This window comes from Phacochoerus africanus, chromosome 5, assembly GCF_016906955.1.
Source record: "Phacochoerus africanus isolate WHEZ1 chromosome 5, ROS_Pafr_v1, whole genome shotgun sequence".
Taxonomy (NCBI): Eukaryota; Metazoa; Chordata; class Mammalia; order Artiodactyla; family Suidae; genus Phacochoerus; species Phacochoerus africanus.
Window position 1 is genome coordinate 116,343,429 of NC_062548.1, and position 16,607 is coordinate 116,360,035.

The 16,607-nt window shown below is 50.9% G+C and overlaps 1 protein-coding gene across 1 annotated transcript; it reads right to left on the reverse strand.

Moving 5' to 3' along the window:
• Positions 1-151: 151 nt before the first annotated feature.
• Positions 152-16,300, reverse strand: TRIM54 (tripartite motif containing 54). The gene is made up of 9 exons (XM_047782410.1): positions 15,758-16,300; positions 4,806-4,978; positions 4,042-4,213; positions 2,547-2,642; positions 1,597-1,830; positions 1,047-1,069; positions 804-928; positions 577-669; positions 152-283 (listed from the first exon to the last, which is right to left on the reverse strand). The coding sequence occupies exons 1-9, from the start codon at positions 15,923-15,925 to the stop codon at positions 273-275; spliced, it is 1,095 nt and encodes a 364-aa protein (XP_047638366.1). The 5' UTR covers positions 15,926-16,300; the 3' UTR covers positions 152-272.
• Positions 16,301-16,607: the final 307 nt, after the last annotated feature.

The following is a 16,607-nucleotide window of genomic DNA, read 5'->3' on the forward strand; positions in this document are numbered from 1 at the left end:
TGGGCTCGCGAATCTGTGCCTGATATCAAGGAGATGCCCAATAGGGGTTCATTCCACTTCTGCTCCCCAAATGGTCCCAGATTTGGAGAGGGCAGGAGGTGATGCGAACGTCTCCGAGGCTGAGAGAGTGAGCAGTGAAAGGAGCGGCGGGTGGGGACGCATTAGCTCTTTATTGAGCCCCTCCCCCGCGGCGGGGCGCCGAGCTGGGTGGCGCGGTGGTCTCCGTTCAGATCCTTCACCACCCGAGAGTCAGGCTCCCCAACAGGGGCGGGTCAGTGCAGTCCTGCGCCCGGAAAAGAAAGCTCCATGGGCAGGCGCTCCAAAGGAACAGGGCAACTCCGAAACACAGCTGAATCCCTTTCCCCAGCCAGGAAAGCCTCTCCTCCACTTTCCCGTCCAACCTGGCCTTCCAAACCCCAGAGGAATGAATGGTGGGCAAGGAAGTTGTACTTCAGCCCGCGCGCTAGGGGGCGTGTCCCGTGGGGGCCACACGCGATCCCTGATGCCGCAGAGAGGGCAGTGGCCGGAGGAGAGGGCAGGAGCGGAGCAGCCAGGCCCTGCCATGCCCACACTCACCTTCCGGCCCATCCGGCCGCTCTTCCTCTGGCCCCGCGCTGCCCTCTTCCCCGTCCAACGCTACCTCCTCATCCTCTTCCTCCCCGGGAGCGCCTGTGCCGAACGAAAGGCCGGGTGAGGTGGAGCCCCTGATTTTCAGGCCATACTGCCCCACAGCGCCCCCACCCGGAGGGTCTGGACGCCCAGTCCCAGCGGCCCAACGCCCCCTCCCATCCTCGCTCCCTCACCTGGCTGGAAGTCGATGGTCCTCAGCATTTCGGCCACGTGCTCCACGCTCACCCTGAATTGCTCCATGCTCTCATAGCCTGGCTCCGGCCGCCCCGCCAGCTCCACCTTCGACATTGTCCCGACCCTGCGGCAGGGGCTGCCGCTCAGCTGGAAACTCCCAGCACCCTCACCCCCTCCCCGTGGCAGGGGAGCCCCCACCCCCACCCAGCCCCTTCCTTTCCCTTCCCCCTCCACCTACTCACTTATTGATCAGCTCCTTGGCCTGCTGCAAGGAAGAACAGAGGGTGAGAGTAAGCACTGTGCCAACCTCTGCAAAGTCCCATTTCTGAAGCCCACCACCGTCCCACAGGGTAGGGGTGGATTCCTGTCCCAACTCGTTAAGGAAGAAAATGGACTCAGAGGGGTGACTTGCTAAAGGCCCTGGGGCAAGTAGGTGACAGAGATAAGACTTGAACCCGCTCTCTTGGTGCCAAGACCCCCACTGAAGACCCTAGGCAGGAGTTCCCATTGTAGCACAGTGGTTAACGAATCTGACTAGGAACCATGCGGTTGTGGGTTCAATCCCTGGCCTTGCTCAGTGGGTTAAGGATCCCGTGTTGCCATGAGCTGTGATGTAGGTTGCAGATGCGGCTCAGATCCCTCGTTGCTGTGGCGTAGGCCAGCGGCTACGGCTCCAATTTGACCCCTAGCCTGGGGACCTCCATATGCCAAGGGAAGCGGCCCTAGAAAAGGCAAAAAGACAAAAAAAAAAAAAAGACCCTAGGCAGCCTGCCACCCTCCCCTAGGGCATACCTGCAGGTAGAGTGCCATCTGCGGCTCCTCCATGGATTGGATGGCAGACTCCACCAGCTTAGAGGAGGCCTCTAGGTGGTCTCCGTACTGGCGGATGAGGCCCCTGACCCGCTGCAGCTTCTCCTCCTGTACCCTGGCCAGCGCCTGCAGCAGCTCACCCTTCCGCTCTTCCAGCACTGCGCACAGGGCTTCAAACCTCTGGTTTAGCAACTGCTTCTGCCTCCGGCTATTGTCCTAAAAGATTGGGAGCAAAGATGAGACCAAAGATGAGACCGCATAGCTAGGAGAGCACCCAGCTACTCGGCCCACTCCCCACTTAATGGCAGTCACAGAGAGCCAAGGAGAAGAGTGACGGGTCAATTACACCCCAAATTAGTGGCAGAGCCAGAACTCCAGCCAAGGGCTGTTGATTCCCAGATTTTGTCAGTAATAATAAAATGATACATATACATATTTTTTTCTTGAGGTTTACTTAACATCTAACATGTTAGCTTCTGGTGTATGACATAATGATCCAATGTTTATATATTGTGAAATGATCACCACAGTATGTCTAGTTAACATCCAGTGCAATACATAGTTTACAAACATTTTTTTCTCCTGTGGTGAGAACTTTTAAGATCTACTCTTTCAGCAAATAATACCATATTTTAAAGAAGCTTCAGAAGTGATGTCTATATCTCTGGCCCTGTTTTTTACTGGGATTGTCTCATTTAATTCTCAGAAAGATCCACTGAGGTAGCCACCATATCATGCTCATCATCGCTATCTCATGTAGTTAAAAACAAACAAAACCAAACACAGAGAAGTTACTGAACCAAAGTCAGAGAGCTAGTGAGGGATGGAGCTGCTAGGGATTCAAACCTAACAGCCTGGGTAAACACATCCCACCACTTGTGACCCACCTCCGGGAGCCCGGAAACTTTCCCTCTCTCACATCCCAGGCTTACCTCGATAGTCTGGCACACCTCCTCCATCTGGGTGATCACTGCTTGCACACGGTCATTGCCTGCCACCAGCATTGCGATGCCATCGCTGAGTTCACTCTGCCACACACACAGGCCAGCACTTAGAGCTGGAGGACCTGGTTTGGAGCTACCCCCCTCTCATTCTACCAGGCAGGGCTGCCTGGAAGAGGACTGCCCCCTCCACTCCACCATCAGGGCATCTTCAGGGCAGCCCATACAGAGATCTAGAGAGTTTGGAACCATCCAAGAAGAGTGTGACAGCACACTCGATAAATTCTGGAACAAGGTGAATACAGGAGGTCCTCCATCACCGAATGAGAAAGAAAGAGACATTCACCAAACAGCCATCAAATACAAGGCACTGGGCCAGATGCTTTATCTGTAGATCCATGCCTTTCACAAATTTTGAAAAATCCTTCATGGGTTTGTTTGTTTGTTTGTTTTTTGTGTTTTTGCCTTTTCTAGGGCCGCTTCCCTTGGCATATGGAGGTTCCCAGGCTAGGGGTCCAATCGGAGCTGTAGCCACCGGCCTACACCAGAGCCACAGCAACATGGGATCCGAGCCGCGTCTGCAACCTACACCACAGCTCACGACATCGCCGGATCCTTAACCCACTGAGCCAGGCCAGGGACTGAACCCGCAACCTCATGGTTCCTAGTTGGATTCGTTAACCACTGCGCCATGATGGGAACTCCAAGTCCTTCATGGTTTTGTTTGCTTTTTTTTTGGCTATGCAGCATGCAGAAGGGATTGAACCTGAGCCACAGCAGTGACAACTGTGAATCCTTGACCACTAGACCACCATTTTTTTTAAAAAGTCTTCATGATTATGCATTAGGTTGATGTTGCCTTTTCTCCACTCTCTTTATTCTTTCATTCTGTGACTCTGATTAGATATGTTAGACCTCATTCTCAACCTTCTCATCTGCAAGTGCTGTAGTCTAGGTTATTTTTTCAGTCCTCTCTTCCTGACAGAAATTTGTCATTTAATTCATCTTTTGAAGGTTTTATTTCAATAATTATTTCTTCATTTCTAAAAGCTCTACTTGGTTCTTTGTCAAATCTGCATTTTTCATAGTCTACTATTGCTTATTTTTAAATTCCATTTTATAAAGAATTTTTAAAAAATTCCTTGGTGACTCAGCAATTTAAGGATCCAGTGTTGTCACTGCTGTGGCTTGGGTTGCTGCCATGGTGTGGGTTCAATCCCTGGCCCAGGAACTTCTGCATGCCGTGGGCACAACCAAAAAAAAAAGCAAAACAAAATACAACATTTTATACACAGGAACTTTCTTTTCTTTTCTTTCTTACAAGTGAGGAAAGTTAAGTCACGCGACCTACAGAGAGGTCCCGTGACTTACCCAAGGTCGCACATGGATCAGCCTGCCTCTGAAACTAAGTGGAGTAAGAGGCTGCAGTGTGAGACCCTGTCCTTTGTCCCCACCCCCAAGGCCTGCTTCCTCTGCTGCTGGATACCTTCTGACGTTTGTAAATGGTGGGCAGTGGGGCCACCTCACAGTCCTTGTGGGCACCGAAGACCTTGCAGAGGGAGCAGGTGGGGACTTCACAGGTCAGGCAGTAGATGTTGATCTTCTCGTCCTCATGCTCCTCACACATGAGGTGCTGCTCAGCCTTGGTGTGCAGTGGCCTGGAGGGGAGCGGGCAGAGTGGCAGGAAGGTCAGGGGCCAGGCTGAGGGGACAATGATGCAAGGCCCCACGAGCACCTTCTCTTCAGCCTCCACCAGCCGCCACCCCCTGCTCTGCCTTTGCAGCCACAGGGTTCTTCACGGAAGGAGCAGAGGAGCCCTCGATCCAAAGGCAGTTTCTACTCCAGGGGGCAGGGGAGTCCCACAGGGCAGGAGGGCACACAGGGCGCTGCCAAGCTGGGGGCAAGTCCCTCCTTCTCTCAGGACCCATCACTACCTGAGGAGGCAGGCTCAGCCCCTCCCCCAGCTTCCCTGGCTGTGTCCCAGGCTCTGCACTTTATTTTTATTTATTTATTTTTTGTCTTTTTACGGCTGCACCTGCAGCATATGGAAGTGCCCAGGCTAGGGGTCGAGTCAGAGCTACCGCTGCCGGTCACTGCCACAGCCACAGCCACACCAGATCCTTGACCCACTGAGCGAGGCCAGGGATCAAATCCGCAACTTCGTGGTTCCGAGTCGGATTGCTTCCACTGTGCCCGACGGGAGCCCCCGGGGCCCTGCACTTTAGACAGCCAGCGCCCTGAGCGGCTCACCGGGAGGACTCCTGCTTGTAAATGTCGATGATGTTCTCCACCAGCAGGTTTCGCTGCAGGCCGTAGACGCCGTGTCGGTCCAGGACAACCTCGTGACGGCAGGACGGGCAGCGGAACCGGCCTCCCGACGACACAGTGGTGGAGCCCCGGGACTGCCACAGAGGGTTCGAGGCCTGGGGGGGGGGGGCAGGGGACGTGAGAGAACAGGCACAGTGAGTCATGGGGCACCGGGAGGAGGCTGGGTTGGCGGGAGGTCACGGGGCTGGGATGCAGGAGGGGCCGGACAGAGGCATCAGCCCTCCCCTGTGGCCGGGCGCTCCTCCAACGTGGCCGTGGAGACCGTGCCCACCTCTGCACCTGAGGGTCCCTCAAGAGCCTGGCGTGACCCAGGCCTGGTCTGGGCAAGACCTCCTCCAAGGGGCCCAGCTTGGAGCTGTGGGGAGACCTCAGCAGGGAGGCTGAGGTCAGAAACAGCCGCTATCTCCAGCCCGGGGCTCCCACGGGGAGGGGAGAGTCTCTGCAGCCCTGGGCAGGGGTGCAGAGCAATGGAGCCGAGCAATTCAGGGAGATGGCTCCAGGGACTGGGAATCCCGACTCCTGGGTTCTTGTGCTCCCCTGACACTGCCCCCCGTGTTTATCTGGGCAAGCATTCAACCTCCGTAAAATGAAGGACTAGCTTGGCGTATTCGTTCTACCGCAAGGATTGAGGGTGCCCGGTAATTGCTAGTCTCTGGGGATAATGTATGAACAAGCACACGCCTGCCCTGAGCAAGAGCAAACTACGCCCAGGGGGCTGGGTGTTGTGACAGGAGGAAGCTCAGGAGCAGGACTTGCCAGAGGTGGGGGCCACTTCCTCCCTCGGCCACCACTTAGACAACTTGCTCTGTCTCGTGCGAAAAGGGAGCCCTCGGCGATCAGGTCCTAGGAATGTGGCTCAGAATTGAGGAGGTGATCCCCCAACCTCACAGGACAAACCAAATTTTCTCTCAAGGAACTTGGAATCAGAGGCAGAGGTGCTGAGGTGACTAGACCCTATATAGCTCTGGAACTGAAAGAAGACTTGTGGAGTGGGACCAAGAGCTGGCCTTCTGGCCACCTGGGTCCTTCTGCGCAAGGGGACAGTGTGAGGGGCCAGACGCTGTGACCAGAGAAGGCTGGTCCGCAGGGAGAGCAGCAGAGAGGAAAGACTGCTTGTTGTTCCCTGCCGTTTTCTTCTTCAATAATAGAGCCCCTGAATTTTTAGCAGGACACACGAAATAAAGGTCATGTGCCCAAGAGTTCACATTGTGGCTCAGCGGAAAAGGATCTGACTAGTATCCACGAGGACACAGGTTCCATCCCTGGCCTTGCTTGGTGGGTTAAGAATCCATGAGCTGTGGTGTAGGTCACAGGTGTGGCCTGGATCCCCTGTGGCTGTGGCTGTGGTGTAGGTTGGTAGCTACAGCTCTGATTTGACCTCTAGCTTGGGAACCGCCATGTGGCACCGGTGCAGCCCTAAAAAGACAAAAGACAGTAAGACAAAAAGAAAAAGATCATGTGTCTGAGCCTCCCTTCCAGCTGGGTCTGACCAGGTGACTGCATTTTGGCCAATGGGATATAGATAGAAATGTTTCGTGCAATTTTTAGGATGGGCAAGCCCTGATGCTCCTCTTTTGTCCTTTCTGCTGGCTGGAATGAAGATGCAATAGCCTAGGTTGAAACAGCTATTTTGAGCCGTGAGGTAGCCACATGTTGAGCATGGCAATGAGATAAAAGGAGTGAGGCTCTGACGAGGCAGTCCTGGACGGTCAACTCAGACTTTCGCTGGAGAGAAAAAGTTTTACTTTCTTGCAGCCATTGTTATTTTTGGTTTTCTGTCACAGTCCAACCTAATCTTTTTTTTTTTTGTCTTCTTAGGGCCACACCCATGGCATAGGGAGGTTCCCAGGCTAGGGGTCCAATCAGAGCTGTAGCTGCCAGCCTACGCCACAGCCACAGCAACGCAGGATCCAAGCCACTTGTGGGACCTATACCACAGCTCATGGCAACAACAGATCCTTAACTTACTGAGTGAGGCCAGGGATTGAACCTGCGTCCTCATGGATGCTAGTCAGATTCACTTCTGCTGAGCCGTGATGGGAACTCCTCAGACTTAATCTTAACTGGCTGGAAGAAGATGCACACTTAGAGAGTGATGGAGAGTAGCCACCTGTGACCTTGTACATTCAGATGTATTTCCCACAGTTGGGCTCCATGAAATTCTCCACATCCTTTTGCTATACACCAGGAGGACCCCAATGCATGTGGACCCCACAGGCAGCACCTATAGTATACAGAGGGCATCCAAGTCCAGCGTCTTATTTGATCCTTTAGGAGCAAGAGATGTAGGTGAGGCAGGAAATGTGGTCCCATTGTGAAGCGGGCAGCCTAGCCTGGGGAGAGTGACTGGTCACAAATATCACATGCTGGGGGGATTTCTTGAGAATCATAAGAAATGAACACTTGAGCCCATCATAGAGCTGTAATGGATTAGTTTGAGATTACCCAAGGCCGTTGCATATTTGTTCTTCTCAGTAACTGGAACTGTGCAGATTGGTTTAAACTGGGTTTTACACTGGATTACACTGGATTAAAGTGTAAAACCACTGGGCTTTTGGAATTCCCATTGTGGCGCAGCAGAAACGAATCTGGTGTCCATGAGGGCCTGGGTTCGATCCCTGGCCTTACTCACTGGGTTAAGCAGCCCGCGTTGCTGTGAGCTGTGACATTGGTCGAAGATATGGCTCAGATCCCACGTTGCTGTGGCTGTGGCGTAGGCCAGCAGCTGTAGCTCCAGTTGGACCCCTAGCCTGGGAACTTTCATATGCCATGGGTGTGGCCCTAAAAAGTTTTTTAAAAAAAGATCATTGGGGAGTTCCCGTCGTGGCGCCGTGGTTAATGAATCTGACTAGGAACCATGAGGTTGCGGGTTCGGTCCCTGCCCCTGCTCAGTGGGTTAAGGATCCGGCGTTGCCGTGAGCTGTGGTGTAGGTCGCAGACGCAGCTTGGATCCCGCATTGCTGTGGCTCTGGCGTAGGCCGGTGGCTACAGCTCCGATTGGACCCCTAGCCTGGGAACCTCCATTTGCTGCGAGAACGGCCCAAAGAAATAGCAAAAAGACAAAAAAAAAAAAAAAAAAAAAGAAAGAAAGAAGATCATTGGGCTTAACCTGCTGAGCCACAATGGGAACCCCTTAACACATGTTTTGAGTGCCTTTTATGTGTCAAGCCTTGTGCTCTGGGCTTTCCCGATATTATTGAATTTAACCCTCAAGATCCTCTTGTAAAGTTGGTGGAGGTGATGAACATGTGGCCCCTAACCTGGACACAGGAAATACAATGACAATGGCTAACTTCTACTGTGCACTTACTTTACGCCAGGCTTTGCTCTGAGTCCTTTTATTTCTATGAACTCATTTAATCTTTACATCATTAGCTCCATTTCAAAGACAAGCAACTGTAGCCCAGAAAAGTTACATAAATTTGCACATGGTCATCAGTTAATAGATGGCAGTGTCAAGATTTGAACTCAGGGCGTTCCTGTCGTGGCTCAGACGAAATGAATCTGACTAGCATCCATGAGGATGCAGGTTCGATCCCTGGCTTTGCTCAGTGAGTTAAGGATCCAGTGTTGCTGTGAGCGGTGGTGTAGGTCGCAGACGCAGCTCAGATCCTGCGTTGCTGTGGTTGTGGTGTGTGTGGGAGGGGCTGTAGCTCTGATTCAACCCCTAGCCTGGGAACTTCCATATGCCAAGGGTTCAGCCCTAAAAAGACAAAAAAAAAAAAAAGGAAGATATGAACTCAGGCACTCTGACACCAGAGCCCATCCTAATAATCATTACACTCCATTGTCAGATACAATAACATTTCAGTCAATTGAAGGATAACATCCAGAGCTAAAATTTCTCTGAGTCTCAGGTGAAACAGGTTTTAGTAAAAGAGTCACGAGGGACCAAACATCAACCTTTCACAACAGCCAAAAATCAACTGTGCAACTGTGGATTGAAGTGGGTTTTTTTTTTTTTTGTCTTTTTGCCATTTCTTGGGCCGCTCCCGCGGCATATGGAGGTTCCCAGGCTAGGGGTCTAATCAGAGCTGTAGCCACCAGCCTACACCAGAGCCACAGCAACGTGGGATCTGAGCTGCATCTGCGACCTACACCACAGCTCATGGCAACGCTGGATCCTCAACCCACTGAGCAAGGCCCGGGATCGAACCCACAACCTCATGGTTCCCAGTTGGACTCGTTAACCACTGAGCCATGACAGGAACTCCTGTGGATTGAAGTTTTTTGCGCAGAAATAAACAAGAGATGACCCATCCAACCAAAACCCCTGTGTGCCATGGAGCACTACGAGAGCCCAGCTTGCAAGCAGAATGACCTGCTTGTCTATGAAAAGGACCAGAAATAGCTCAACTCTCGGGGGTCTGAGACTTCCTCCCATGGATCTATGCATGTGCCCAGGTTAGATAAGTCACCGGATTTTGTGTGAAAAATAATCTGAGGCAACATAGCCAAACTGAGAGACTCAACTGCCTCCTAATCCAGGTCATACCCCTCTGTTCACCCAAGAAGCCAAAGAGCTAAACAGAGATGACGAAGCAATGACAACATCCAGCCAGCCAGTCTACATTTAAGAGAACGGTGGAACAAAGCCAAGGTAAAGAGGGTTGAGTGAAGAATTCACCCTCTGCACCAGATAAAGCTACTACCCCCATTCAAAGAGGAGGGAGAGCAGAGGAGAGGCCAGAGAAGATGCAAGCCATGATAACACAAAAAGAAAAGGGGAAAGGCAGCACGACAAACAAAGGAGAGGTGAAGAATACCCTCTCGCCCCATGCAGCCCGCCACGCTCCCTCCTCTCCGTTTAACCCTCTGACTCCTGCGATGCACTCGTCACCTGCGTGCCTCCCGCCCTCTGCCCCTGGAGCGCCCTCTTCCTGTCTGATCCCAGCAGTTCCTGAAACCCCATCGCCTCTGAAATAGCCCTCGGGTGTCTAGATGGATTTGCTTACACATCCTGCAATTTGTGTTATCCGTGAGGTTTAAATTTTACACAACACACCTGTATTGTTCTTGTAACTAGAATAAACAATAAAATTGCTTTTTTGTCAGATAGGAAACAGGCTGGTTATTTAACAGGAGAGATTAAGTGTGTTCTAGTGGAATTAAGCCACTCTCTTTAATAGTTCTTTGCACAAGGAGAGACTCATGAAAAAAGCGAGATCTAAGTCTCTAAACACAGGAAGTTCCCAGTTTTGAAGTGGGTGAGGAGATTTACAGGATTTTAAAAGTTCTTCTTTGCAGTCATCTCCTTTCCCAAATTTCTCTATATAGACCATTACTTACTTTATAAAATGTATAACATAAAAATTAAACATTTTTACAATAATCTCCATTGAGAGAGAGAATTGTGAGTGATTCCTTCCTTCCTTCTTCTTCTTCTTTTTTAAAATATAATTTCCAAATTTTGAACAAGGACTTTGGGGCTGGGGAAAATAACCTTTACTTTTAAAACCTGCAATGCTCCATCCTGCTGTGAATGAAGGAGGGGCGCAAGAGTGCCAGAAGCGTTACCCAGAGGAAACGCTGCTTAGGAAACCTCTGTGTTAGTTCAAAGGAGGAAGGGGTTTAAGAAGATACCCTTTGAAGACAGGGTTAGACAGGAAGCAGGAGATGGTCGGTAGGGAAAAGTTTCAAGAGACCTGAGAGATTATAGGGTTACAGACAGAGGAGTCATGGGGGAAGCTAGAAGGGTGGATTTTACCATGAAGTCTTTTGTTTTTTTTTAAGGCTACACCCTGGCATATGGAAATTCCCAGGCCAAGGGTTGAATCAGAGCTGCAGCTGCTGGCCTACACCACAGCCACAGCAATGGCCAAATCTGAACCACATCTGCAACCTATGCTGCAGCTCTTGGCAACGCCCGATCCTTAACCCACTGAGCGAGGCCAGGGATGGAATCCACATCCTCATGGATACTAATCCAGTCCCTAACCCAATGAGCCACAATGGGAACTCCCACAGAGTGATATTTCCTGACTTTGGGAAATCAGATTGCTAGAAGGACAAGTATGTAGTTTAAAACATCCCTTTCATCTACATGTGTGTAAGCAGGCTTGAAGAGGTGAGGCAGCCTGATTTACATCACATAGCAAATTAAGGAAGCAACTGAACCCAGGAATGCTGAGTCTCAGCCTACAATTTTTCCTCCCCAATAAACCCAGTGTCTTCCCTAAAGTAAGTAAAATCCCTAAGCCTGCTACATAGTTGACCCAATTCACAAATTTTCTTTCTTTTTTCTTTTCTTTTTATGGCAGCACCTATGACCTACGTACGCCACAGCTTGTGGCAACGCAGAATCCTTAACCCAATGAGTGAGGCCAGGGATTGAACCCCCATCCTCACCGACACTATGTTGGGTTCTTAACCTGCTGAGCCACAACGGGAACACCCACAAATTTTCAAGGAACCAATTTCTCATAAAGGAGACCTGCCCAAGGTTGGGCTGGAGAGGGGACATCCTGGCGCCCTCGGTGGCAGGTGGAAGTGACCAAGGAGGCAGGCCGTGTAGAATTTTCACTGGCTGTCCTGTCCTTGAGGACAGCAGGTCCTAACACTGAATTAGGGATGAAGTAAAAGGGTCATCTCTTTCCCAGGCTGCTTTTCACATGAGAGGAGGAGGCCTCGCTCTTGCTATTCCCATCTCTGTAAACCTCACCCTAAATGGACACTCTCCAGAAGAGCTGTTTCGGAAGAACCTTCTTGCAAGGCCTTCTGCTTGTCTGTTAAATTACGACAGGCTGCAGCTCATAAACAAGTGCCCACAGTGGAGAGGGGGCAGGTGTAAAAATAAACCGAAGGCTGTTTTAAAGTAGTTTAGGAGTGCACAGAGTTTACAAATTCACAAACACATGGAAAGATGTTTGTGTCGGATTCCCACACCGACAGCTTTCCTCTCATCAAAATGCTTGGTAGCTGAGTGGGTGCGGTGTGTGGAAAGAGAAAGAGATTAGAGGGGGTTAATGTGTTTTGATGTTTTTTTCCTGTTTAAAGTCAGAGAGAGAAGAGAAAGCTGGATTACAGCTCTAAGGAAAACTAGATAAATTGTGGTGGCAACTATGTAAAAATATGTATGGGGACAAGGGCTTGAGAGTAATACGCAAACATGAAAAGACCTGTGTTGGGGGAGGTGGGATTATGGATGATTCCCTCCCACGCCCTCAATACTGTTCAGCATTTTTGATGACATATTTTAATATTTTGCTTCCTGGCTCTTTTGTTAATCTGATGTTATAACAGCACAATCACTGCAGATTCTTGCTTGTTGTCCGTCACAGCAGTTTTGGGGACCGCAAAAGCCTGGACATTGTTTAAAGGTTTCAGAGGACTGATTGCATAGACCGTGGCCCAGTCGTAATGATGGACCGCTATACAGCCATTAAAAAGGAGGGGGCCGATCTGAACGTGTGGCATATGGGACAACAAGCAAGAGAGTGAACAAAGGTAGGTGCAATGAATTTAGTTTAAATATGTGTATACATACACACGCACACACCTGACCATGGAAAATTTCTGGAAGGATATTCAAGAAAGCTGGTAATGGCTCCCTCCATCCAGATAACAGAATTATAGAGAGACCGAGGTCAAAAGTCCCTTTTCATGCTAAAAATTCCTATAGTGTTTGGAGTTCTTGTGGCGCAGTTGGAAATGAATCTGACTAGGAACCATGAGGTGGCGGGTTCGATCCCTGGCTTCTCTCAGTGGGTTAAGGATCCGGCGTTGCCGTGAGCAGTGTTTAGGTCACAGACGTGGCTTGGATCCCATGTTGCTGTGGTTGTGGTGTAGGCCGGTGGCTACAGCTCTGATTCGACCCTAGCCTGGGAACTTCCATATGCTGAGGGTGCGGCCCTAAAAAGCAAAAAATAAAATAAGATAAAAAATTCCTATAGTGTTTGAAAAAACTGTGTGTGTGTGTGTGTGTGTGTGTGTGTGTGTGTAGTATACTGGTATCACTTTTCCAAGTCCTATTAACTTTCTAGGCAATGTTCTGAGGGTGTTCTTCCTAAGTAGTTTTAAGATAGAGAAACCACAAGTCCTATTCCTGTCCCCATACTTAGAAAACAGACAATCTGATTATGCCCAGAGTTGTCAAAATGTGGAGGCAACGTGTGAAAAAACTAAATATGCTCATCTTTCAGAGGGAGATCTACCAAGATGTATATACATAAGTGCAGCTGAAGAACTGGGTCAGCCTCCCACCAGGCCGTCCCAAATAAAGCAGCAAGGAAATGAGCTGTTGCCTCCTCTCTCCTTGGAGGGCCCAGGGGTGCCCTGCTCTTTAAAAGGTACACATCGGGCCAGAGCCACAGTACCAACCCAAAGGCCTGGTATCTCCCAAATATGCTGCACAGGCTTTGACCCAAACAATCCCCAGGTCTCTCTGGGCCCAGACTGGTATCCAGAGCTTCATGGGATCCAGTGGGTCTGGATACAGAGGACTGGCTTGAGCATCTTCTAGCCTCTGCGTACAGGACCTGTCCCTGGGCCTCTCTGCTCCGTGATACTGTGTGCTGGGCACTTTAACATCGTGACCACTTTTTAACAGAACACGTCACCTTCACTTTCAAAACTTTTTTTCTGGCCATGTCCATGGCATGGAGAAGTCCCCTTAGCCAGGGATCGAACCCACACCCCAGCAGTGACCTGAGCAACAGCAATGACAATGCCGGATCCTTAACCTGCTGAGCCACCAGGGAACGCCTCAAAACTTCCTTGCTTTCACCCATTTTCAGCTCTAATGAAAGGCTATTTTACTAAAAGCTCACGAGAAGGGATGGCTAAATCTTTTTTTGCCAGACTCTTCTAAGCATCTCAGCATGAAGGGTGTTCAGAGTTACTTAGACCGAGGGAAAAACCAAGATGGTGGGCAAGGCATAGCCTCTTGCATGTGACTCGATGCCTGCGATGAGCAGACATAGCAGTCTAGGCCCCCAGAGAGGGAAAATCACTAACTCTGAGGCTCTCTGGAGCCAGATAATGGCAGGTTTGGATACTCAGAGGACCAGGCGATGGGAATGGGCCCTGAAGGGAAGATGGCAGGAGACACCACAGAGCTCAGTGAAGATGGCAGGCAAAGGGTGGGTTGTGGGATTACAGCTGTGGAATGACCTAAATTCATCGGCCCATTATCTGCCCTCCAACACGCTGCCTCAAAGAACTTAAAAGGGGGAGTTCCCATCATGGCTCAGCAGTTAACGAACCCAACTAGCATCCACGAGGACGCAGGTTCGATCCCCGGCCTTGCTCAGTGGGTTAAGGATCTGGCGTTGCCGGGAGCTGTGGTGTAGGTTGCAGATGTGGCTCAGATCTGGTGTTGCTGTGGCTGTGGTGTAGGCCGGCAGCTGTAGCTCCAATTTGACCCCTAGCCTGGGAACTTCCATAGGCGGAGGGTGTGGCCCTAAAAAGACAAAAGACAAAAACAAAAAACAAACAAAAACCTTAAAAGGGAAGCATTTTCTTGGTTAAGTTAAAAGTCATTGTGTTCAACGCATTTCCTCACAATTTCTGATACAGATGAAGAATAGCCTGCGGGATGTTCCTTACCGCTGCCATGCCTGCTAAACCAGCCAGCTCGGGTTTATTCTGAGTATTTACTTCATTTGCAAAGACGTGTGTGTGTGTGTGTGTGTGTGTGTGTGTGTGTCTTTATTCCTCACTCTCCCTAATCTCTGTTCCTTTTTTTTTTTTTTGTCTTTTTAGGGGTGCACCTGAGGCATATGGAGGTTCCCAGGCTAGGGGTCTCCGTTCCATTTTATACATCACTAGAACCTACACCAGGGGCACAGGGCAAGAGAGGAAGCCCATTTATCGAAACCATTCTGATATATGCTGCTTTCATTTTTGAAACCAGGCGCTCAAATGATTATCTGTGAATGTGATGAACTATGCCTTGCTCCACAACCACACGTAAACCCAAACTGGTTGCATTCTGGGGAAGCAAAATGTCTTCTCTGCCTTCTCCCTGCTTAAATGACCTCATTCCCTTTGAAGCAGCAGCCCCTTATCTGACCCCTGTGGAGAGGGACATGATGCGAACTTCACTTAGGGAGAATTCCCAGGCTGCTGCCCACAGTCTAACTCTGCCCCCAGAGATGGATGCATTCAGTCTTGCCTTAAATACAAATACTTTCGCTGCTGTCATGGACCTTTCCCAATGTTAGAACACTGACAAAGTCATGAGCACAGTGTTCTGGGAAGCCGAAGCCTCTGTTCCGGCTCCGCGGGTTCCCTGGACACCAGCTTCCCTAGGTTTTTGCTTTTTTTCATTTTTGGCTGCCCCATGACATATGAAGGTCCCGGGCCAGGGATCAGATCTGAGCCGCCACCTAGACCTAAGCTGCAGTTGAGGCCACACAGCATCCTTAACCCACTGTGCCAGGCCGGAGATCGAACCCACATCCCAGCGGTCCCAGGATGCCACCAATCCCAATGCGCCACAGCAGGAGCTCCATGGGGCTTATTTTTTAATGTTCATTATCTCATTGCTATTTTCTCCAGATTTCCCATATCATTCTCAACATCTCAAACTCCCAACTGGAATGCAGAGTCTAGCACAGACCGTCTTACAGCCTGGTGTAGAATCACTCTCTTACCAGTTCCTGCGGGGGTCCCCTTTCCTCTGCAGAGCCCAGAATTCCAGTGGCTGTCCACGCACAGGCTAGACTTGCCAGCCTGCAGAGCGGCTGCTGACTCATGCTTACTTTGGGAGCTGCTAGGACCCCCGGCTCTTCTTCTCCTCTTCCGCTGGGACAGCCACCACCCACCTCAGAGAGCACTCCGCCCGTCACCTTCTGGGGCCTCAGTGCTGCCCCGATGAGACGTCGCCCCCAAGCCTGCACGCCTTACCCCACTCTGCCCCTGCCCCGGCCCACCTGGAAGACATCGTTGGCACACTTGCGGCAGAGGTTGTGCTGGCAGGGCAGGATCACCACTGGTTTGGAGAACATCTCCAGGCAGATGGGGCAGATGAGCTGCTTCTCCAGGTTGTCCATGCTGTGTGCATCCCCCAGCAGCGGCTTGAAACCCACTGTGAAGTTCATCCCCTCGGCGATCGTGCCTGCCTTGGCCTTGGCCCTGGTCCTGGCCTTCCCTCACTGTCTCTGGACCCTTCCTCGCTAACTTCAGACAATCTGCGGACTCTTCGGCTCCCTTCTGCTGCTCAGTCCTGAAATAGCTCTGCTCTCTCTATCGTCCCTTCCTCTAACAATTTCTCTCGTCCTTAGATAGCTGTTTGCAGATGCTTCTCTGTCTCTCCTTAGTCTCTGCTCTGAACCCCAGCCAGGCACATGCAGCGTTTCCTAGTCCTCCGTCCCTGAAGGACTCTGTCCCTGGAAATTTCTCCTTTTGTTTTCCAGACGACTCTTGTCCACTCTATGGGCAGCACTGTTTGTCTCTCGCTCCCCAGAGAGGAGATTAATTTTAACGTGGGGGTGGGGAATGAGGGGCAGCTCTGTGTGACATTCCAACTCCCGATTTAGCTCATGTAAGGCGATCCACAGCTGTCACCGAGTGAGTGACCCTGACTCACTCGGGAATGGGTGACGCCCTTGAGCAAGAGCAGGGGTGGCGTCACTGCTCATGGTGGAAGGTGGGACCACGAAGGTGCTCTCCCTCGGAGGGCTCCTGTGAGCCCCTGACCCCTGAGCTCTGGCCCGGGCCCCCTTCCCAGGGCAGTGACACAGAATCTGACTCAGGCGGTACGAGAGCCACCACACATGGCGC